This window comes from Melospiza georgiana, chromosome 9 (genome assembly GCF_028018845.1).
Source record: "Melospiza georgiana isolate bMelGeo1 chromosome 9, bMelGeo1.pri, whole genome shotgun sequence".
Lineage (NCBI taxonomy): Eukaryota > Metazoa > Chordata > Aves > Passeriformes > Passerellidae > Melospiza > Melospiza georgiana.
In genome coordinates, this window is record NC_080438.1 from 23,208,711 (window position 1) to 23,231,418 (window position 22,708).

Genomic DNA, 22,708 nt, shown 5'->3' on the forward strand with positions numbered 1-22,708 from the left:
TAGGATGCTGACCCAAGAAGAGCAGCTAGCTACCAGCTGAGGTCGAGGTGGTGGCTGATTTGTAACTCTGATCCTAGCTACTAAAATTGAAAAGGAAGGGGGAATAAAAGCAAAAGCGGTCACAGTTCTGTAACACTGACAGTAACACACAGATGATGGGTGCTGCCAACATTATAAACTATATACAAGACGAAGCAGGACTCTTTCTTCCCCCAAAGAACGTAACAACAGCAACAAAACAAAAGGTAAATAAAACACAGTTGGCACCTTATCAAGGGGATGAGGAGAGGGGGCTCCTCCTGAACGTTACAGGCTGAACCCATGGCAGTCCAGAGCACAGTTCATCTGTCTAAACACAGATCCTCTCCCCCTTCCTCATTAAATATTTAGCGAAGACCAGGCCAGTAGCAATGTCTGACGCAACCGTGGTGCTAACAGGACGCTCATAAACACAAAGTTTTCCCTGCAAGGGAGCACCTCACTCCAGAAGAGGTGGGGGTGCTGGGGATCCGAGGAGTGCCAGGAGTGGTGCCAGCCCCTGGGGCACCTTCTCAGGGCAGTCAGTTGGGGAGGGTGTCCAGCCCCAGGGACGCCGCGTGCTGCTTGGCCCGGAGCCTCAGGTTCTCAATGCTGGTGGTTTTACTGTTCAGGCTCGGCAGGGAGCTGGAGGCCTGCAGGATGGGGGAGGACCAGACCTGCTGAGCGTGGGACAGCGACTGGTAATAGGACTGACAGTGCAGGGAGCTCAGCGGGGCCATGTTGACGTTCATGCCCAAGTAGGGCATGGCAGACGGTGTCCCCATTTCGAAGGAGGAGTAATGGACCAAGTTGTTGGTGGCTGCCATGTGCTGGCGGAACTGCTCCTGCAGGCGGAAGAGGCTCAGGGGCGAGGAGGAGTAGGAGTGAGTCTGAGCCAGGCCGCTGCTGGACGAAGGCGTCACAGTCGCACTGAGAGGGGACTCTGCGGCAGGAGACAGAGGGGATGGGGGTTATTCCTGCAGGCTGCATAAACTGGCGCTTATTCACACCCCAGAAAGGTTTGGGCAGCAGCACGGGCTTGTCTCTTGCAAATGAGAGAGGGTGTGACAGCTCACGAGAGCTCAATGTGTGCCCTTCCCATACTTGGCATCTCAGAGTGTAGAAATGGGGCTGAGCTCTCTGCTGCTGGCCACTGCTCTCCCCAAGATCTAACCGGAGCAGGTCGTTGCTCTTTCAGTGATGAGTGAATACTCATTGAAGTGTTCAGCTGACTAGCCACACTCCATGGAGGCACAATCAAATGAGATCCCCCAAAACTGTGAGCCCGAGGATTCATCTTCCTATTCACCATCGGAGGATTAACAGGGATTGTCTTAACAAACTCCTCACTAGACATTGCCCTACATGACACCTATGACACGGTATCCCACTTCCACTACATACTGTCAACAGGGGCAGTATTTGCAATCCTAGCAGGCTTTACCCACTGATTCCCTCTATTCACTGGGTACACCCTCCACTCAACATGAGCTAAAGCGCACTTTGGTGTGATGTTTGTAGGTGTAAATGGACATCCTGCCCTCTCTGGGGCCTGTTCCGTGCTGAGGACAACAGGACAAGCCTGGGCAGCCTATCCATGAGCACCCACTCCACAGGGAATATGGGACTATACCCAACCACCAGCATCCCCCTTGGACAGGGGTCCTGACCACCAGCCTGCCAGGTCCTGACACTGACCCCCACCAAGACTCTGCCCCTCACCTGCTTTTGGGCTGGCTCTCTTGCAGTTCAAAGCCTTGCTGTCCACACCAGGGCTCTTGTCCACTTTGGCCTCATCCAAGGTGCTCTTGAACTCCTCCTCCCTGTCGGTCTGGTCCTCGGGCGCCGACTCGCTGGCAGACTGCTCCGACAGGGTCAGGTTGAGGTCAGTGCCCACCTCGCTGGGGAGGCTCTGGACCTTCTCAGTGTCCGGGGTGGGAGCCTGGGTCTCCAGCACAGGGGGCTCCATCTTTCCCTCGCTGTGGCTCCCCTCACAGTCCTTCTGCTTCTGCAGCTGCTCCTTCTGCAGGCTGCGCTGCTTCTTCCGGAATTTGGCTCGCCGGTTCTTGAACCAGACCTTCCGTGCCAAGGGAGAAAAACCAGTCAGAATCCTGCTTAGGGCCAAATTCAGCATCACTCAGCCTCAGGGCTTCAGGGGAACCCCAAGTAATGGGGTGCTGCAAGCCCACTGTGCCCAAAGGCCGTTTCACTTTGCTGGACCTTAGAGCTCGGCTATTTCCAGTGAATCTACAAATAACATTTCAAACAGACTAAAAAATATCCAGCCTCTATATTGATTCTTTAACAGCCTCCACTGCTGTTTTTTGCTTTTTTAAAAATTTTTGTCCCCTAAATTGGTTAGGCACCTCATCCAAAAAGAATGTCTTGCAGCTGTAATGTCTGATGACATTACACTGGCTAACAGTCTGTTAAGTTTCTAAAACAATTTGGTTATAAGTGTGTTAAAACTATGATGGCAACACTCAAAGTAAGTCATTACAGGCATAAGCTGTTGTCTGGGAACTGCATTTTGGAAAGGAGGAGAGAATTCATTATTTTTTAAACCTAAATCAGTAGACATGTATTAGAAGAAATATATTAACAAATCTTGTTTGTTGTTTGCTTGCTTAGATAAGGGGACAAACAATTTTTTAGATCAAAATGCCTTGATACTTGTATAAAAGAACTATGGAATTTTTTTCCATAACTTTTTCTCTTCGCAGTTAAAAATATTTGCCTTTTAAAAGACAAGAACTGCCTCACCAGCAGGTTATGAACTAGCACATTTCACTAATTGAAACTAAAAAGCAAACAAAAACAAAAAGCAAACCCAAACCTTGGCCTGAGATGTTACAAATATTGACACTGGTGGAAAAGAGCAGCTGGAATTACTTGGGTCTCTACTTTTTTGAGAAAGCCAGAAAAGCCTCACAATTAAATAAATAAATAGACTTCTGTTGCTGTTTTTAAAAATTCCCCCAAAGAAATGTGAAAGAACAAATGAAAACCAGCGTACACTTCAGACAACCCTAAATTTAAAAAATGTGTGCGTGGATTAGAAGTTTCTTAAGCAGATGTGTGACTTTGGATAATTTTACCCTCCCTGCCCCTGCCTTTGACAACTTTACTGCCCCAAAATCTTTGCTTGCACTGCAAGAATCTCGGAAGGTTGAGGGAGCTGTCAGCCCTCTGGGAGCCTGGCTGTGCTCTTTTAAACATCCCCACTGGCAAACCCCCAGCGTATCAGTACCTGGACCCTGGCCTCGGGCAGGTTTGTGCACATGGCCAGCCGCTCTCTCATCACCACATCTGGGTAGTGGGTCTTCTGGAAGGTCTTCTCCAGGGCCTCCAGCTGCTGGGCGGTGAAGGCTGTGCGGCTCCGCCTCTGTTTGCGGTGCTGGGATCCATAACGTGCCTCCAAAATGATGTCTTGAAATGTACAGCCGTTGGAAGACAAGGAAAGTGGCCAATTTAATTATTGGAATTTGTACGCTGACAGTCGAGTAAAGCACTTGCTAACATCAGACAGAGCTATGGAATGTTTTCTCCATTGCTTTGGAGCTAGTGAAACACGTACATATGGATTTTACTGGTTAGCTGAGGTGTCCAAAGAGGTAAAATCATAGCGGAGGGGTTAAAGCTAGGTGACCTTTGAGATCACTTCCAGCCCAAACCATTCTATGATTCTAAAAGCCTGTTCTGGAGAGAGAGCCTCTTTCTGTGACAGCTGATGAGACTCCAATGCTGAATTTGGCTGAAGTAACTCAACCTGCTCCCACATCAGCAGGGCAGGACATGCAGATGCCCAGACCCTCTCAGGGCATAAGCACCTTCCATTAAGAAACACAACTAAAAATGATGTGGGGACATTTATTCTTGTACTTTTTTAATGTCTTTGCATGGCTCACTGCAGTCTTCAAGGCATGATATTGGAGAGCTGTTCTGGGCTCCAGTTCAGAGAGCATTTAATCTCATGTGCTTTTGTGCATTTTGCTCCAAAGCACATCCTTTACTGAGCACGGACACTCTCCAGCATCTGGGGTGGAAACAGCAGCCAAGGCCACGTCCAGCCCCACTGGTTGCAAGCCCAGAGCTCATGTGCTGAGCTCTTCTCAGCAGAGCACCTACTCACAACATCTGACTTTGCAAACCAAACTTGGAAAATTGAGGGCAGAGAAGAAATTCAGACCGGGGGAAATCTGAGGCCAACAGTAAAGGGCTTATTATTTTACCAGAGGGGTTATTATTGCACAACAGTTAGTGGGAGTAGAAAGATCTTAAATCAATGAAAATAAGTTACTTGAAAATGAAAAAAACCCACCCTTTATTATGCAAGTTGGGACATGCTGTGCTACAGCCCTGGAATGAAACAGTCTGGCAAGAGGTTTGCTCTCATAGAGGAAACGCAGAAAGAGCAGTGTCTGGTATCATTTTTAATTCGGTTAAGAATGTGACTTCCAGTAGAAGGGAGGAATGAACACTCAGGAAAACAGCAGAGCAGGGAGCAAAGCTGGCACTATCAGCACACAGAGCCCGGTGAAGGCTCTGGCTGCTGTTTGTTTGCGCTTTTGTCACGAGCGTCGTGACACGAATCCAAACAGCAAACCAAAACCTGCTGTCCCCCAGCACCACACAGCCAGGCCCCAGACCCACTGGCTAACGAGCGTAGCAAATCAGCTTTGCACTGCTCAAACATTCCTCTTCCAGAACTTCCAGCTGTTCCATTCTAGGTCAGCACTCGCAGCGCCCTTCTGGGGCACTGCCAGAGCTGCGTGGTTTTGGCAACCTGGCAGAGATGTGATCAGGCTAAAGGTCTTCAGGAATATAGTGCTGGTTGCATACAAGAGAATTTTGTGTTTGAGGAATCAGAGCTCCTTGGGGAGTTCAAATGCTGGTGATAAAGCATTGAGGAGGCAGAGGGACCATTCTTGTGCACCCAGGCACAGCTCACAGAGCAGCCAGGCGAGGAGAAGGGATATTCCAGCACAAGAAATGAAACTGAAGCTGCCCCAAAACGTTTTAAAAAGCCAACGTTTGTGTTTCAAGTACACGAAAACAGGAGAAAGGGCACTGGTTAAACACCCTACCTAAACACCCTACCTGCAGGCTGGAATATTCCCAAATTTCTAGAGTAGAGGTTACACCTACCAGCTCCCCAGAGGCGGCAGCTCATGCATTAAGCTTGGCCACTCCAGTGAGAGGCAACCAGCAATTATTTTAATGTTTTAACTATGTTTTCAGGCTTTGTGCAAGAAGGAGAATATAAATTGCAGGTGAGGCTTTGCAGTTACCACCAGAAACCTCTGTTTTCTGACTTAAGGTCATTTGCTTTTGTGCTGCTTTATTCTGACTGTCCCTGGAAGGCAAATGAGATCTATAACCCGCACTGAAAGATATTCAGAAGTAACAGAATGTGAGGCAACGGCAAAGGAAACAGCTTGTAGGTATGTAATGCCTACACTGCCAATGATAAGCAGACAAGGGGACTGTGGGATTTAATCTGGAAAGTCTTCCAGGTGGGTTATTAATTTTAAAGATAAGAGGTCAGGAAACCAATTGAATCTTCCGGTCAAGAATATAAGAATAGTTTTTTTATTATTTTTTTATCTTCCTCTGCTCTAGTCTAGTTAGGGCCAAAGACATTAAGTCCTCCATGCTCTACTGTAAAAAATAGAGATCACAAACATATTTCAAGAGGTCCTTGCAGTTAGAAAAGGGACACCTTGAGATGCAGGGTCTGCAAGGTACATTGCAGAGCTCAGGGCCATCTGCTCCCATCTAAAACCTGCACAGTGAAAAGGGGCAGGGAACAAGGGGATGGATGACCAGGATAAGGACCGTGGTCCCCCCATCACTCTGCAGCCCAGTAGCAGAGCAGGGAGAAGAGTCCAGGTCTCTTTGATTCCACTTTGGTTGTTAATTGGTGAGGACAGTGACTCCTGCTCTGCCCTGTGCCACCCCAAAGATCCCACAGGCCACTTAGAACCATGCTAAGAAGGTCACAAAGAGCAGCTGGGTAAGGGAACATTGCTGGCACAAAGATCTGACAGCCAGCTGTGGCCCACTGATCCAAAGAGTCCAAGACCTTTGTCATCATGCCTTTGTGGACTGCACACCTGGGAGGACCTTCCTGAAACTTCTGCATCCTTATTTTGGTTTAAGCTGTTATTTATGAAATTTAGCCCACCAAAACTGTCTGGACAGGTAATTTTTCCCACCAACTCTAGACTGGAAGGAACTCCTCAAATTTTTTTTAAACTTTAATATTAGACAACTAGAAAGCTATCCTCAAACAGATATATATTTTTAGGCAGTCAGGGAAGATAATTCCATTCTTCGTGATTATGTTCATTCTGCCCTTATTTACTAACAACAAAAGGGAAATTCTTTGCTATTTTCTGTTCACTTGTTAAAAGACATTCCAGTGTCTTTTTAATTTTCTCTTTTCAATCCCGTATAGTGGAGCCACGTCCCAATCTCTCCCCTGAGCTTCCCAGCTGTCTGAGGCCGGTCTGAAGCAAGGTGCCAGCACACACTGGAGGGCAGGTGTCACCTGAGAGCCTGGCCACAGGGACAGCACTGAGGAGCACACCATGCCCCTTGGCTCTCTCACACTCCAGAAGAGCTCCACTCAATGCAAGCAACAAGGATTCTTTTTTTTTTGCGCTGGGTTTTTTGGTTTCTTTGTGTGCGCGGCCTTTTTTGTTCTTGTTTTTTTTGGGGTTTTTTTGGGAGGTGGGGTTTTTAGAGCCGGGCAAGGGCACTTGCCACGGGTTGTTCTTACCAGCCAGTCTCTCAGCCAGGGTGAGGGCGTGCACGGAGGGCCGGTAGTCGGGGGCGTGCTGGGCCTGCTGGGCTGCCTGCTGGTGCAGGTTGTACATGGCGCTCAGCGAGTTCATGGCGTGCAGCGAGTACCCGTTCACTCCATAGTGCTGCATCCTGACATCAACCTGAAAAACAACACCCAGGGAGACTTAGGGACATGCTGCTCCAGCTGCCTGGTGGCTCAGCAGAGCTTTGGAAATGCTGAGCTCAGAACTGAAGTGCGGCATGCAAGGCTCGTGGCTGACAACTCAGCTCCAACAGGTTCTGGGACAGGACTGGAAATATCTCCTGTACACCTGAAGCACCATCAACACAAGTCCGGCTTCCAAACTTAAAACCCAGAATCTGCTGGGCTGCCTGCTGGTGCAGGTTGTACATGGCGCTCAGCGAGTTCATGGCGTGCAGCGAGTACCCGTTCACTCCATAGTGCTGCATCCTGACATCAACCTGAAAAACAACACCCAGGGAGACTTAGGGACATGCTGCTCCAGCTGCCTGGTGGCTCAGCAGAGCTTTGGAAATGCTGAGCTCAGAATTGAAGTGCGGCATGCAAGGCTCGTGGCTGACAACTCAGCTCCAACAGGTTCTGGGACAGGAATGGAAATATCTCCTGTACACCTGAAGCACCATCAACACAAGTCCAGCTTCCAAACTTAAAGCCCAGAATCTGATTATATCTCTCTCATGCTGATCAAAATATGGGAAATTCATTTTTTTGCATGCCACAATACAGTTGATGATATTACAATGACTTTTAACACATTGTCCTAGCGCTATCCCAGGGCTAGCTGGGATTTTGCCCCTATCACTGCCTACAGTGGACTATTTGAAATCCATTACAAACAGTAATAGATTACAAATAGTCCACTGGAATGTCAAATAATGTTTCTCATCTGAACTCGCTCGTTTATAATTTGTTTCCATTCATTATTCATTTTTCTAACAGGTCTTCTTAAGAAAACACAAATGGCATGGTGGGGAGGGGGGTGGGAAAAGAGCATGTGGTGAAAAAGAAGACAAATCTGCACCATAATAGCACCAAAAATGTTATAGCTAAAGAGGGAATAAGTTTTGCAATAAATACTGACATTTCATAGCTCAATAGCAAGGAAATTATTTCAGAAAACTAATGGCTTTTTTTTTTCTAGTGTGGGCTCTGCGTGAAACTTCAAGCTCTTTTTCTTTACAGACCATCGGTAAAACTGAGCTAATATTGATCTCAAAAGCCAAGCAATGCTTCATTCATCCCTGTTGTAAATGACTGAGGGCCTCCAGGATGTCGTTTCTGCAGTTTGTAAGACATCAGAAAGGAAGTTGTGAAACATTAGCCTCAAAATAAATTTTTTAAACCACCGTTTACATCAGCAAGTCACCATCTGGAAAGTCAGTGCAATGAACAAATGCTCAGGGAAAGAGGGTCAGCCGGACTAACTTAAGGAAAGCAGGCATCTTTTCAGGCAGCCTCTTAGAAAACAATTTAAACACCGGAGGGAGGTGATGATTTCAGGAGAAATGCCCATGGTTTTAGGAGGAATGTGAAAACTTGGAACAGCAATTATCTGCTGTATTTTCTGTACTGCAAAAAGACCTTTGTAATTGTCTGTAAATTATTTATACCATGGAGGGACAGACTCATGGTGAAGAGGCAGAGATGGAAATGAGCTGGTGCCACTACCCCTCCTGCTCTGAACTCCTGTTCTTTCCACCTTGATGTAAGAAGTACAAACATGAAGTGACCTTGTGTAACAGCCAGAAACCAAGAAGGAGTTCCTTAAAAAGCAGCTGAATTTAGCACACCAGGGTCTGGGGGCATCTCATGGCTTCACCCTCACAAGCATCTCTGCACTGTGGTGCCCAGGAACAGGGGAGGGAAACAAGCAGCTGAGTTTGGTGAAACACTCTGCCAGCCCAAGGATGACCCTCGTGAATGTGAGTTCTGGTTCTGGGATTGTCTTCTCAAAGAGGCAGCAGAAATTACAAACCTGTAATTTTGGAATTTAGCACTCTGCCTCATTCCTGTTTCCCCAAGTCCCTTGTGCTCTGCCACTGCATCATTTCAGCACTGAGTGCCAGTGGAGGGTGACAGGTCCAGGTGTGGTGACACCACAAAGATCTGACACACACCCTGATGCCAGCTTCATCTGCTTTGTGTCTGCCTGTTCACCCGCTCTGGACTGGCTCCCCATTCTCCTAAGATAAAATGTGAAAATGGACATTTTCCAAAGCTCACAAGGATGCCACAGCTCTGCCCTAATGGAGCTTAGGGAAGATTTAAGCAATGACAAAAATGTTTGCTGGTTCTCTGATCAAGGACTTCACACACCAACAGATTTTTGGCATTCTTATCTATTTTCCTCACAATAAGATTCACAGTGAAATTACAGCTGTGATGTCACTTTCTGGGACTGCAAAGTTTTGCTGCTGGTGGCACGTGTTAAGGGACATGTCCCAGTGACATGGCCACAGAGGACGTCTCCCATCTGACCTGTGGTGCAGCCTCACCCCATCCTTGGTGTGGATCATTTGCCAAGGTGCCACCCAATGCAGTTGTTCACTGCTTTGCTATCACAGACAAGGACAGGACTGGCTTTTCTGGCCAATGCAGGCAGCAAAACAGAGATCTGCAACTCCATTCTGCCTCCTCCCCTCTCACCACCCCACTTGTGAACCAGCTGGCTGGTTGCACCAGCTCTGGCCAGCGGGATGGAGGTCTCAAAGCTTGTTAAGTTCCTGCGTGTCTCGTGAAAACCATCTGAGGACACAGAACCTATTAACTGCCCGGGGCTGCTGCTGCCAGACCCCTGTCCCTGACAGAGGCTGGAGAATCCACACCGGGGCTCAGCCTTGCCAGGAGATACGTGGGAGGCCAAGTGTCTTTGACTCCCAGCTCACAGAAATGCCTGTTTCTCTCCTCTAATCCCCCTTGCATGTCATGGGCTGTGCAGCAAGCTGGCACATTAAAGGAAAAAGGAAGAGGGAGAGGAGGGGAATTTTCCCATACCACACAGTCTTCCAAGGACACTGCCAGTGGTGTTGTGTCTGCAGCCCAGTGTTTCCACTGAAACACTCGCTCCAGGAATATTTTGGTGGTTTTGATTGTTAAAAGATGATTTTATGTATACATTTTTCCGGTGACTTAGAAGAAAGCATATTTTAAAAAAAGAAAAAAGAAGAAAAGAGAAGGACCTCACAGGGGTGGACTCAGGATGGGAGTCAATGCCCATCACAGCTTTGGTGATGCAGTGCAGATAACAAGCAGAACTTCTACTCACTTGTGCAGCAAATGTATCATCCCAGATTCTGTATAAAAAATGAGGGAATTCACTGAGCGAGACGGTTCAGCCGGGTAAGCAAAGTTAACTGAGACCACAAATAGCTCCTGTTTAACTGTCAGCTCCCAGCTCACTCCAACCCCAATAAATTAAATATTTAAAAGACATCATGCAGCAATTTTTTTTAATGGAGAAAGCCATTCATCAAGCCACTGCTGTGTTTCACAAGCTGTCGAATAGTGCTTACACTGGTTAAAATAATCTTTATATTTCATTAAGCAACCAAATAAGCTGATCCCTTCCCACTGGCTGTATAGATGGTTTTAATTTTCAAAATCTGCAAATGCATCTTTTATTTCTCTACGTGGCTGGAGGGGCCTCAGGAACAGCCACAGCCAGGAGCAGGATGAGAGCAAAGTTTGAACTCCTGCTTTCTTGAAGGGTATGGGCTTGAGCAGCTGTGGGTAAGCTGGGAGGGTGACGGGGTCCATCCTCAAAGAAAGGGGATTCCTCATCCTGATTTTGTGCATCAGAGATCAATGAAGATTTAGGAGCAGTGAAGAAAGGAGATGGAAGCTGAGGAAAGGTGCAGGAAAACAATAGGCGAGAGAAAGAAGCCCTGGTGGGGGCCTGTGGGCTGATGCTGCAGCGTTTGCTCAGCACAGGGGTGGAGGATGCTGGGGGCAGTGCCTGGGCTGGCACCTCCTGGGCTGGTGGTCTCTGCCTTCACGACCCCTCAGGGCAGCAGCAAAGGCTCTCCCACCCCCAGCATCCCAACCCAGCCCTCTCCCAGCTCCCCACATCGCTCAGCACTGGCTGTGATCTCTCCTCACATGCCCTGCACCAAACCCTGCCGGGGCTCCTTCTCCTCCTGTCTGTACAATCCTGGCATGGCTACCCCAGGGTCAAAATCCCTCCTATGGCTTGCACCTCTCACTCATGTTTTTGCTATGGAAAGCTCATGGATGCTGTGCCTACCTTCCTCCCCAAGGCTGCAGACTTCTCAGAGCTCAGGAGCCGTGTCCTGCCAGCATCCAGCCTCACAGACAGCACGTGGGATTTCCCCCAGCTGTAACTGCTGCTGTCTATGAGAAACCCAGCTTTCTCCATTCCTGCATTGCTCTGAGACCAGGCAATGCAGGATTCTGCCCATCCCAGACTAATCCAGGGACCCCACTGCTCTGTATTCAGCTGCTGCTAAACAACCTGCACATTTAGCAGGCAGAAAGAGGAGCCCTGTTATCCCAGGGCAGAGCTGCACTACTCCAGCCAGTGTGGCTCCCATCCCTCCCTTCCCAGCACTGGCCTTGAAAACCTCAGGTGCCCCTGAAGCCATGCAGCACAAAAGCTGCAATTTATGGTGCGCCGTGTAACAGCATGGCATACAGGGGACATCTGACTCTGGGTTTTAATATTCTCGGCTTTGTACAAGGCTTTAAGTTTCTTATTTAGCTGGCAATTAATTTTGTATAATTCTGCATGTAATTCTGTCCTGAGAGAAGATGTGAAGAGAGACCCATGCATTTCCTCATCAGCTGAAAACCCCGTTCCTAGTGGCTTCCATGTACGTGGAATTCAGACACATCTGAGAACAACTTAAAAAATGAGGTGTTTAAGTTTTCTGAAAAGTACCTGGTGAGAAAACACCCATATTTTCCCTTTTATCAGGAAAAAAACAAACCAACAAATCATAAAACCAAAATCACAAACAAGACACTTGCCCTTCTCAAGTAAACTGTCAAGTGCAATGAGGCTGGATGTAGGACATGCTGCTTTGCAGGGGCTTTGGACCATTGTCTCTTTTCCCTCCAAATAGTGAGTTATCCCAAATTCAAAGAACTACTGTAAATCCAAAATTCATGGATTTACATGAGACACTCAGGTGCCATCATAAAGAACGGGGTAATAAAACCTATGAGTTAGAAACACTGAATAATTCCTAGAGATTGCAAGAAGAGGATGCCAGTCTGCTTTTGACTGGTGGGCACCACGGGGTGTTTCTTTATCACTTCATCAAAGCTGTCCCTGAAATGGGAGGGTTGGTGATGGGAGAGAAGGTATATAATGCTTTCTTTACGTGGGAAATAAGCTGTACAAAAAGAAAACTAAAAAATAAAAAAAGAAAAAAATTAAAAGAAAAGTAAAATCTGGACTTTGGGAAGTCACTTTCAGAAGGGAATTGCAACAGTATAATTCATTGCTTATGGAGAGATTCACCATAGATGCATTTAAAGCATGGCACAGCCTCGGGTCTGTGCCCTGATGCAAGGCACAGCTTGAGCACAAGGAAAAGATCAGTTAAAAAAAAAAAATCGAGCATGAAACAGAAGTCTGGGGCACTTGATTGGTATTCAGGCTTCTGCAGGTGACAGAAATAAATACGAATAGCCCTGTCAGGTAAAAGGAAAGTTGTGGTCCTCAGCTTAAACACCTGCAAAGGTGCCACAAATCACTGCTGGTGTTTATGCAAAGCACAGGAACCCACTACTCACTACTAACAGGGAAAAACAGCAAATGGTTTGTGCTGTAACATCGTTTCCCCCTTATTACCACTGGCAAAAAACAGCATTGAAAATAGAATCACAGCAGAATATTACCCCTCACCTCCCCCAGAACTGTTGTGGGTTATGATTTTATGCCTTAATTCCTTATTCAGAAGCACCTCAAATCAGAAAGATAAATAACAAATCTTTGACTCTGTGTAACTCACATTCTAGGAAAACAGGCTCACTCTATAGACAGACATTGGGTTTATATGTATTTGGTACTAAATGAATTACATACCTGGGAGGTTATGAATAAATCGTCTTAGCAAGAGGTTGTCTTCAATCTTTTTTTTTTTATATCCCTAAATCTTTTAGACATATGAAGGCCCAAAATAATGTAAGATGATAACCAACATGTTATAAATCAGTTTTGTTCCTCACGTGAGATTACTGAATATCTAAGGAAACAATTTCACCTTTGTAGTGGATGAAATATCAATAATTTGAAATACTGTAACACATCACAGTTCCTCATTCAAATGTCAGTCTGAGAGCATGCACTATAAAAACAGACTTCCGAAAGACTTTCCTTGTAACTGAAATAAGACACTGAGAGCAGCTCCCAAAAAAACCCTGCAGGACTCTGCATTTCTAATATTCCTGAAATATTTTTACCCCTGTGAATACTCCTGGATTTAAATAAAGTTAATTTCTAAGTGCAGACAGAGATGGTAATTAAGCAGGATCTAGTTAAATCTATGTGATAATGCACCAAAAGCCAAACCTGACCAATTACACCAAGTCCTGCAGCTCACACTCAGCTATTCCCAGTAACCTTGGTATAAATACAGAGATATTTTTTCTTTAAACCAGGAGGATTGCTAGCAGCTGAAATCTGGAAATGCTTCCAGTTAGGGACAGCGTCACCGGTTTTGGGAAGACCTTGTCAAATAATTGACTCTGAGGCTGTGCTGATGATGAGCACAGCAACTGTGTTTGTAATGCTCATCCCTCTGCAGTGGAAACATAGCAGGATGCAAGAGGGCTTGGAATTTTTGCAAAACAAACCTCAGAGCATCCTGCTGGGACAAGAAAGTTTTGTTGCAGGACCCTAGAAATTCTCAAACCAGGCTGTGAGCAGCTGAGGTAACAGGGCTTGGCTGACAGGGGTAACTCACATCATTTGCTGTGATTTTTATTAAGGCTTTTGTGAAATCATCATTTTTCACCCAAAAGATAACGGAATTAAGTGACTGATTAGACACTTCTTGGCAAAAGACTTTCCAATGCCTCTGTCTGCAGAGGCATTCCTCAGGGGGCAGGACTTCCAGGTACAAAATAAAGAAAATAAAATAAAGACATCCCTGAAGGCTCTGCTTTTGAGTGGGGTGTAAGTGTCAGGGCTTGGAGGCCAGCAGTTTGTAGTGCAGAGCCAGGAGTGGCACCACTGAACATCACTGCGGTGCAAAATCCCTTGCTTGTTGTAGTTTGCACGAGACAAGCAGTCCTGGCAGATCAAACCAGGACAAACCTCCCTTCTCCCCTTCAGAGCAGCACTCAGACCTCAGTGGGAGCTCTTGGAAATTACACTGAAGTGGAGCATTTCCCCGGAAAAAGAATAGCTCTTGATATCAATATCACTTTGACTCTCGTTTCTCATCTCATTCTGCTTCCAGATCAGTCAGCAGCAACAACAACAACAAAAAATCATGTGTTTAAGACTTGCTGTCATTAACAGCAGAATGGAAACGGAGCCCTGCATCCCAGCTGTGCCCAGGCTGCTGCTGCAGCTGCACATCTGTGGCTGTGAAACGCGCTCGCATGCCGCTGCAGCCAGGCTTGCGCGTCCTGTGCTGCTCTCCCCTCTGCAGACCCCACAGCGCCTCTGCCTCTGGACTGCCCTGAACTCACAACTTGGAGTAACCTAAAGCACCCTGCAATCAAACTGCTGGATTCACAAACTGCTTAAAGGGTTTATTTTTGGTGGTTTTTTTTATAAAAATAAAAACAACCAAGTACCTGCTCAGTCCTTCGCCTCGTTTCTGTGGAAAAGGCTTCCTCGAGAAGCATCATTTTGTTTTCCCTAACACTGGCAAAGGGAATTTTCCAAACCAAACTCTGCCCCTTCCCAAGGCTGCTGGATGCATGAGGGTGGCTCCCTGCTTGCTCTCTGCCCCCAAAACAGCTTTTGCCTGCAGCATATTTGATTGCAGATTGCTCCCATGTGCAAACTGACTGTCTTGGAAGGCAGCCTCCTGGGACTCCTGGTTCAGGAATCTCCCATGCCTGGAAAGATGGAGCAATATCCTGGAGGATTTTACCCATGACAGTCTCATTAAGAAGACAAGGATCTACAGTTCTGTGTCAAAATATGTTTTTAAGCCTGTGACCCTCCCGGTGCCTATCCTGAGCACCACAACCACGATGCTGATCTGACAATCTAACCCTGAGCCCTAACAAGGGAGATCAAACCCTGCAAGAATTGCACAGATAAGCTTTGTAAAGATTTCCTGAGGCAGTTTAAGGCATTGCCAGCTCCTCTCCTGCTGCTCCCAGGTGCTGCCAGCCAGGCTGGCAGGAGGGAATGCAGGCTTGCCCTGGGTAATGCCTCAGCCCAGATGCTGAGCTCCATGGGCAGGCACAGGGATGAGGCACACAGGGATGGTGATTTCTCTCCCCACCACCACTTATCATCAAGTAGAAAGTAAAAAGTTGAAGCTGTAAGTTCTGGGTGTTAAACTGAGGGAGTTTGGTACCCACACGAGGAGGGGAGCAGCGTGTCTGTGAAATGCAGAGGTTCCTGCCACACTGCTGGAGTTTAACCCTGCTGGCACAAAAGGACTTTCCTAGGGGCTCTTTCAGCTGATCAGATGGAGGGGTGTGAGGTTATGGTGCCAAGTGCTATTCTGCCTGAAGGTGATTTTGAGAGATAGAAAGAGCAAGCAAAGCTTGAGAGCAACAGAAGCTGAGAGCTGAACTCAGGATGTTTCTGCACGTTCAGCTGGACCCTGCCTCTGCTGATGATTCTTGCAGCTCCCCAAACAACAGGCACAAAACACAGGATGGCAACTGTTCCTGCTCAGACTTAAATCAGCTAGAAGGCAAAATTACAGACAATCCTACTTTGGTTTAAAAGGAAAAAAAAATCCTGAAATGCATTTCCACATACCACGCAATGGTGGGGGACTTTTAATACCTTAAAAGAATAAATCAGAAGTTTTAAGTTTTTCTTCTCTGCAAGTGGTAACACAAATCCTACCACTAAAAAAGATGCTTGAGCTCAGTGGCTTTTACAAGGAGGGGCTGGGGTGGGGGAAACACTTGTGCCACCTTAAACCAGGGCCACAAAACGGGAGTTAGTGGCAGCAGTGCCGGGGGCTGGGGAGCACCACGGGCACATGCAAGGCTTCCCTTCCCGTAAGCCTTTGGATCCCTGCACCGAACTCAGCGTGCTGCCAAGGCAAGCAATGCACTTTGGCCGCCAGCAGGTGATCTGTGCTCCGAAGAGCCGCGCGCTGTAAAGCAGGCAGAGCTGCTGAACCTCTGCTGGGCTTGGTGGGGAGACTGCAATCCCTCAGCAGAGGCACGGTCACCCACCTCGGGATAACTAACACACGCCAAGAGCTCCCAGAGCTGCTCCCTGCTCCCTCCGGAGCTCGGCACTGCTGGGAGCACCAAATCTCCCTTGAGAAGAACATTTCCTCCCTGGTGAGATGCATCAGCTCATCTCCCCCACTGCAACTGTGACTCTTTCTTTGGAAGGTCCTAGTGGGGTTCCCAACCTCGCACCCACACTTTCAGTTTTACAGCAGCATCTCTCACTCAGTATTTGCTCAGGCTGTATACAGAGAATGCTGCCGGTCCTCAGAGAGCTGTGCCAGCCACCCACAACTCCTGGTGTAAACATCCATTTCCCTCCCTTCGGAGAACTGCTGGTCCATCCTGCTCCCGGACTCTCTCCTTCCCATGAGCTCTAATTCCACCAGAACTGCTTTAGGAAACAGAAGAAGTCTGATCCAAAACCTAATGAAGTTAAAAGTCAAAAAAACCAAATCAATTTCAATAACTCTTAGAGTGAAATAAACTGACGGGAAAAGACCCAGGGTTTGGCTAACCCCAGCGCACCATGAATTAATTCTTGACTATTTGGCTACATTTCCAAATTCTCCACCAGTACATTTTGATGGAAATTCCTCCAAAGTAGATTAGTTTATTAGTAGCTGTAAAGGATTGGAAAATTTGGGATTTATTGAACCCCTGTTCTCAGCATTTTTCCTATTCCTATATTTTTCCAAATGAACCAAGGTAGCTATAAACATTCTGTTCAGACACAAGCTCTGGAAACCAGCACTCAACCTTTTGAAAGGGTTTAAGCACAGCTGACATTCGTCAGTGCCTCAGTAGAGGCATTTTCAACTTGACAAGCTGAATTTTGAGATGCCCCTGGAAAACCACTGGAATCTTAGAAAACGTGGACTAGTTCTAGCTGAACACTTTAACCATCGTGTCACCAGTAAAACCAGTAGGGAGATATATCAGAAGAGCTGGTCCAGGACCTTCTCTGCAGCAGCTTTGTTTTGTCAGGGCTGGTTGTGAAAATGAGAGAGGAAAAATAAACTCTTTGCTCTGGCTTCTTTTAATCCAATTTCTCTCTTTCTCAGCAAAATATTCTTTTAAAGGATTAAGACACCGGGAACCAAAGCCACTGCAGTCACTCCCTCTGCAACTATATTGTGCAAAACTTGCCTGCAAGCCTGCCCTTCTGTGATTTGTGGGAAGCTCCTCTGACTCTGTTTCTTTGGTGCAGGCAGCAACACTGGCACTAAGGAAAAGCAACATTTACACCAGATCCATGAAACAGAGCTGTGCCTCCTGATTTGACAATAATATCACTTCTCATGCGTGCGAACATGAGGAGAATCTCCCATTTAGACACCAAGATCTCTTTAAATTAGCAGGAAAATCTGATCGAAACCATCTTTCTGTGTACTGGCAGTACGATTTTGGGTGTATTTTTGCACTATGTTGGCACAATTTAATAGAACCTCTCATCAGTCACGGGGTAACTCAGGGTTGAAGCCACTCTTACCCTTTCAGGAATTTTATGCCCATTGCAGTTCTCAGTTAGAATGGAAAATCTGAACCTAGAAACACAACCCAAAAGCCAAAGGGTTGTAGTAGGTCCAAGTCTCTCTGGCTGGGGCAAACAAGGAAGTGGGACTGACTTTCACCAATTTACTCATGGGTGAAAATGAACATGGACGGGATAAGCTAAACAGTGAGCAAGCCAGCTCTGAGATGTGCTCAGGAGAAACGCAGGGCACTGAGAAACCACAGATTTACCCTCTGTCTGCCACTGCGCGGGGATGCGAGCCAGGGAGGGTGGAAAACCTCTCACCCTCAGGGTGAGTCCCGTCCTGCTCTCCCTGGGACGGGCGGGACAGAGGAAAAGCCTGATCTGCACTAGGGCACCCCGTGGGGCTCAGTCTTTGCCCTGTATCGAGAACACCACCCACGCCCAGCAGGGTCAGTTGTCCACGGCTCGGAAACTCAGGGAGGAGAGGGGGAAAAAAGCAGCAGAAATTGCTTGAAAAGCTGGGGAAGGTGGGTGCTGAAGGTACCCGGGCAGGCTGCGACGTGGCCAGCGGCTCCCCCAGCCCAAGGAGGGTCTCACCCCACGCAGCTACGAGCACATTTCGCTTCTCTTTCGCTTTGTGTTCCGTGCAGAGGTGTGGGAGGAAGAGGGTAAATAAACCCCGAACCCTCCAGCCCTGCCTTGGGGGAAGCGGGAGGCTACTTCAGACAAAAGTGTTATCCATTAACATCCAATTATCACTTGGTCCAAGCCATTAATTATAAATCAGCCTCCTAATTGGGATAATTAGCTCTCCGCTACTTAATGTAGTATGACTGATGCGTTTGGAAAGAAGGTAATCAGTCCATTTGTTTAGCGTTAGGCGAACAAATCCAACTCTCATGGTTTAATTTCAGCCTCAGCCTTCCCCGCTCGGCCCAGCATCAGCATTCAGAGCCCATCGCAGCTCCGTTAATTGTTCGGGAATCACGGCAGGGATGGGCACACGCAGCTCCGCGGGGCTTTCGGGACAGCAGCGCCCAGCCCGGGGATGCGACCGGACTCGCCCATCCCTCGAGGGGAACCGCTGGGATTTTGGGGATAAGGTTAATTAGAGGGGACGGGTTCGGACCTGAGCGCGACCCCACAGTCGGGATCGCTCCGGAGGAGCGGGGGGCTCCTCTCATCCCCCCGTCACCCCGGCCGGGCCTCGCCTCCAGAAACCATCTCAGGGAGAGCGGAAAAACTTTCCTCTTTATTCTTTCCCCCCCCTCTCTCTCCTTTTCCCCACTTCCCCTGGATGTCTCATTAATGCCGGCTGCTCGGCGAGCCGCCGATAGCTGCGGGACATGATTAGATATTTATTACTGTCATTTACATGGAAAACTTGAGCTAACCAAGTGGAACTGGAGGGGGCCGCCGGAGGGGACGGGACGAGGCGGAGCGGGGACATTTCTTTTCGCCGGCGGAGGCGGAATGCGGGACACGGCGGAGCGCGGCCGGCCGGAGCAGAGGCTGCGGGGACATCCCCGCAAAGCCCCAGCCAGGGCCGGGGGTGTTGGCCCGAGCCCTCCCCGGGTTGCGGCTGCGGTACCACCTCGCTCCGGCCGCGTTTCGTTTCCGAAGGCAGCGGGCAGCGCTCGGTGCGGGAATCCCGCCGGGAAACGGGGGATGCTGCCCCTTCCCTCCTTTCTGCTGACGGCCTCGCCCCGGCGACCCTCGGGGACACCAAGGACCTGTCCCGAGATGCGCTGACCCCTTTTTCCCCCGAGGCTCCGGGAAATAAATGGAAAGCGCAGCCGGGAAAAGCCACGGACCGCGGGGAGCGGCTGGCTCCCCATGGGGCTCTTCTTGTCCCTTCTCTCCGCAAATAAAGGGACAGGCACGGCGAGTGTCGCAGTCAAACCCCACTTCCATCGGAGGAAAAAGTTTCCGAGGGCCTTGCTTTGAGCTGGAGCAGCCCGTGTGTCCGGTCCCCGCAAGGCTTTCGGGAGGTCGCCCTCGCCCTCTCCTTGTCCCTGCAAGGGGAGCGGGTCCCGGGTGCCCCGGGCAGCCAGCACCGAGGGGGGACACGGACTTTGTTCCGCTCAAGTGCTGGCCGCGGCGGAGCGCAGCCCACCCCCCTTCCCTATCTGTTATCCCATGGCCCGAGGGGCGACTCTGGCGGAGATGTATGAGATCTCTCGCGGTAAAAATATGCATGCGGATCCCCATTTGGTTAGCCCTATAATGGAGGTGTAAATAGGTTTCGACTGCGAAGCCCTTAATTTATCAAGAAGGGCTGACAGCGCAGGTCCGGGATTTATACACCCCTTAAAGAGGGAGTATGCAGGGGGGCCGCAAAGACCGGCCTGCCAGCTCCTTACGGGGGGCTCCCCGTCCGTTCTGCCGTCTAACCTCGCAGCGGGGTGATGTGAGGGTGCGATTTGTCCTAAAGAGGCTTCCTAGCGCTGCCGGCATCTTGCCCTCCCTTGCCGTCCCTTCCGCACTCAACTTCCAGCCTCACCAGAAAGAAAAACCAAACCCGGAGCCACCCCGAGCGGGACCATGGCCATCGTCCCCGGCCCCGCTCGGGGCTGTTTCTGCCCTCGGCAGCTCTCCCCAGGCTGCGCAGTTTACTAAAATATCGTTATGTAAATAGCGAGAAAGTTGCGCTCTCCTCCCGCGGAGCCCGGCTCTCGGAGGGATGCGCGTCCCCCACCGCTCCCCGAGCCGGGTTACAACCCTCGCAGCCCGCCAGCTGCCCAAACCCGCACCGCAGCGGGCTGGCACTGGGAAGTCGATAGGAACGAGGCCCCGAACTCGTGGGGGTTTGAATTATTTTTCTTTCGCGGTAGTTTGGGTTTGTTTTCCTTTCTTTCATTTTTTTTTTTGGAAGCGCGGTCTACTTCAAATAAACAAGAAAAATAAAAAGAAAAAAGAAACAAAGAGGGACAGGAGGACAGAGAATTTGCGCTGGAGCCCGGGCCGGGTTTCTCCTCGCCGGTGCGCGCATCCCTGCCAGCGGTGCCTCCGCCGGCCGCGCATTCCCCGCGGACAGACCGATTCCCCCTCGTCGCACGCAATCCCCCAAGTCCTCCTCTCTCCCCGTCGGAGCCGCGCTGCCCGGGGGTCCTTACCTGGGGCGGCGGGGCAGCCTCCCGGCCCGCCGTGGGAGCGGGGACACGCGTGGGAGCGCGGCGCTGCGCCCCGGCCCGCCCTACTCCATCCGCCCGCGCTGCCTGCGCGCCGCCTGCGCGCCCGGCGGAGCTGCCATCTACCGGGAGGCAGCATTGCAGAAGGATTTTTAAAAGGAGCTTCATAGCGACCCGGGAGCTACCCAGCAAGATTTTCAATGGTCCTCCACCCTGTCAATCAAAACGGGGCTGCTGGTACACCCCCCACACCCCCCCCCCCCCCCCCAGCGCTTCTTACTAGTCATTTACTCCAAGCCGAGGTGTAAACGCCTAATTAAATCCCTGGAAGCGGACGGGATGCCGGCGGAGGGAGGAGGGCTGGAGCCAGGGCCGGGGGGGTGATGGGGTCCGCCGGGCGCAGGGAAGGGAAGCCAAGCTTGCCTCTCCCCGCGCCCCCGCTCAGCACCGCGCTGGATCAGACCCTTACGTTCCCCTCTCCCCCGACGGCCCCTGGGTGGGGACGCTGGTGGGGGATAATCTCCCCATTTAATTACACAGCGACCGCGGCCCCCCACCCTGCTCCCTGCCGCCCGGCCGCCCCGGCTTTGCCTGCTGCACCCCTCCAGTACTCTTTAAATGTTGGGGGAACGGGCACGGTCACAACGCGGAGAAATAAAACAGGAGCGGTGGAAGGAGCTCAGAGGAGCGCTGGGCGAGGGATTCGCCGCCCGCCCCGTCGGGAAAGCTCAGCCGGGAGCGCACGGGCGGCCCCGCCGGGCCCGGGGAGCCGGGCAGGGGACAGCGGGCACGGGGGGACCCCGCGGAGCTCCGACGGGCCAGGAAGGAGCGCTTAACGCACCTCCCCGCTCATGATTTTTATTTTATACTTTTCCCCCGAAATACTTTTTTTTTCTTTCCTTCGGTATGTAAAAAGTGGGAAAAAAACCAGCTTTTCCTTTCGTTGCATTTCCTTTTCTTTCCCGTTTTACTCTCTCTGCGGGATTTTCGCAGGTACCTTCCCGTCCGGCGGCCGGGCTGGTTATCTGGCAGAGCTCACTAACTGGAGCGGTGGTTGTGTTTGCTTTTCAGCTTTGCCATGCCTTCGCAGCAGAAAGAGCAGTTTAAAGCCTTTAGAGAGATTGCTAATAGATGCCAGTTCCTTGCCTTTAGATTCTCTCCCAGCCCAGGAGGATTTAGGATGGGATTGGGAGACGAGACGCCATTTCAGGCTCCAAAACACCCTGTTTTAAAATGACTGCGGGTAAGAGGATTAAAACAATAATACCCTTCTCTTCTTGAAGGTTTTTTTTTTTCCTCTCTCCCTCCTATAGAAAAGATTTCTTCTCCCAGAGCAAAACCGTTTAGACAGGAATTAAGGGAACAAGAAAGAATAAGAGGGGGGGAGAGGACCTTTTAATTTGAGCTTGATATTTTGTACAAATTCTGACCAAAAGAAAAAAAAAAAAAAAGAAGGGATCGGTCTGGGTCGGGACACCAGAAGGTTCCAAGTGCCACTTTATTTATTTTTATTGCATATATATATATAATTTTTTTTTTTAAGCAGAGGTTATGGGGTACCAAGTGATCGTCTCGGGAAAGAGAGGGAGGGGGTGAACCCATTGAAATCTATTCCAGCCTATTCGTGCCGCTGGCCCCCAGGAGCGAGGAGAGCCCCTCGCCCCGTGTTTCCCCCGCACCCTCGAAACCATCCACCCGCTCCTGGCCGCGAAACCGATTGGGCGAAACTCGGCGCAATGATCGCCGCGATCTCTTTTCTCTTTTCGGGTGCGTTTTTCGGGGACCCGGCCCCGGGCTGGCCTGGGCATCACCCCGCACAAACACCGCGGAGTGTCCCTTCGTGCTTGTTCTGAGGTGTCCCTGCAGAGGCCACCAGCAGTGCCACCGCCCCCCGAGTGT

The 22,708-nt window shown here is 49.5% G+C and overlaps 1 protein-coding gene across 2 annotated transcripts; it reads right to left on the reverse strand.

Moving 5' to 3' along the window:
- Window positions 1-560: 560 nt before the first annotated feature.
- On the reverse strand, window positions 561-20,948 carry DMBX1 (diencephalon/mesencephalon homeobox 1). Of its 2 annotated transcripts, XM_058030297.1 has the most exons (5): window positions 20,795-20,948; window positions 6,803-6,968; window positions 3,269-3,447; window positions 1,741-2,095; window positions 561-961 (listed from the first exon to the last, which is right to left on the reverse strand). In XM_058030297.1, exons 2-5 carry the CDS (start codon window positions 6,954-6,956, stop codon window positions 561-563), a joined length of 1,089 nt encoding a protein of 362 aa, XP_057886280.1. In that variant the 5' UTR covers window positions 6,957-6,968; window positions 20,795-20,948. The 2 variants fall into 2 exon arrangements, with proteins under 2 accessions (XP_057886280.1, XP_057886281.1); XM_058030298.1 differs by lacking the exon at window positions 20,795-20,948 and having other exon boundaries at window positions 3,269-3,464; window positions 6,805-6,974.
- Window positions 20,949-22,708: the final 1,760 nt, after the last annotated feature.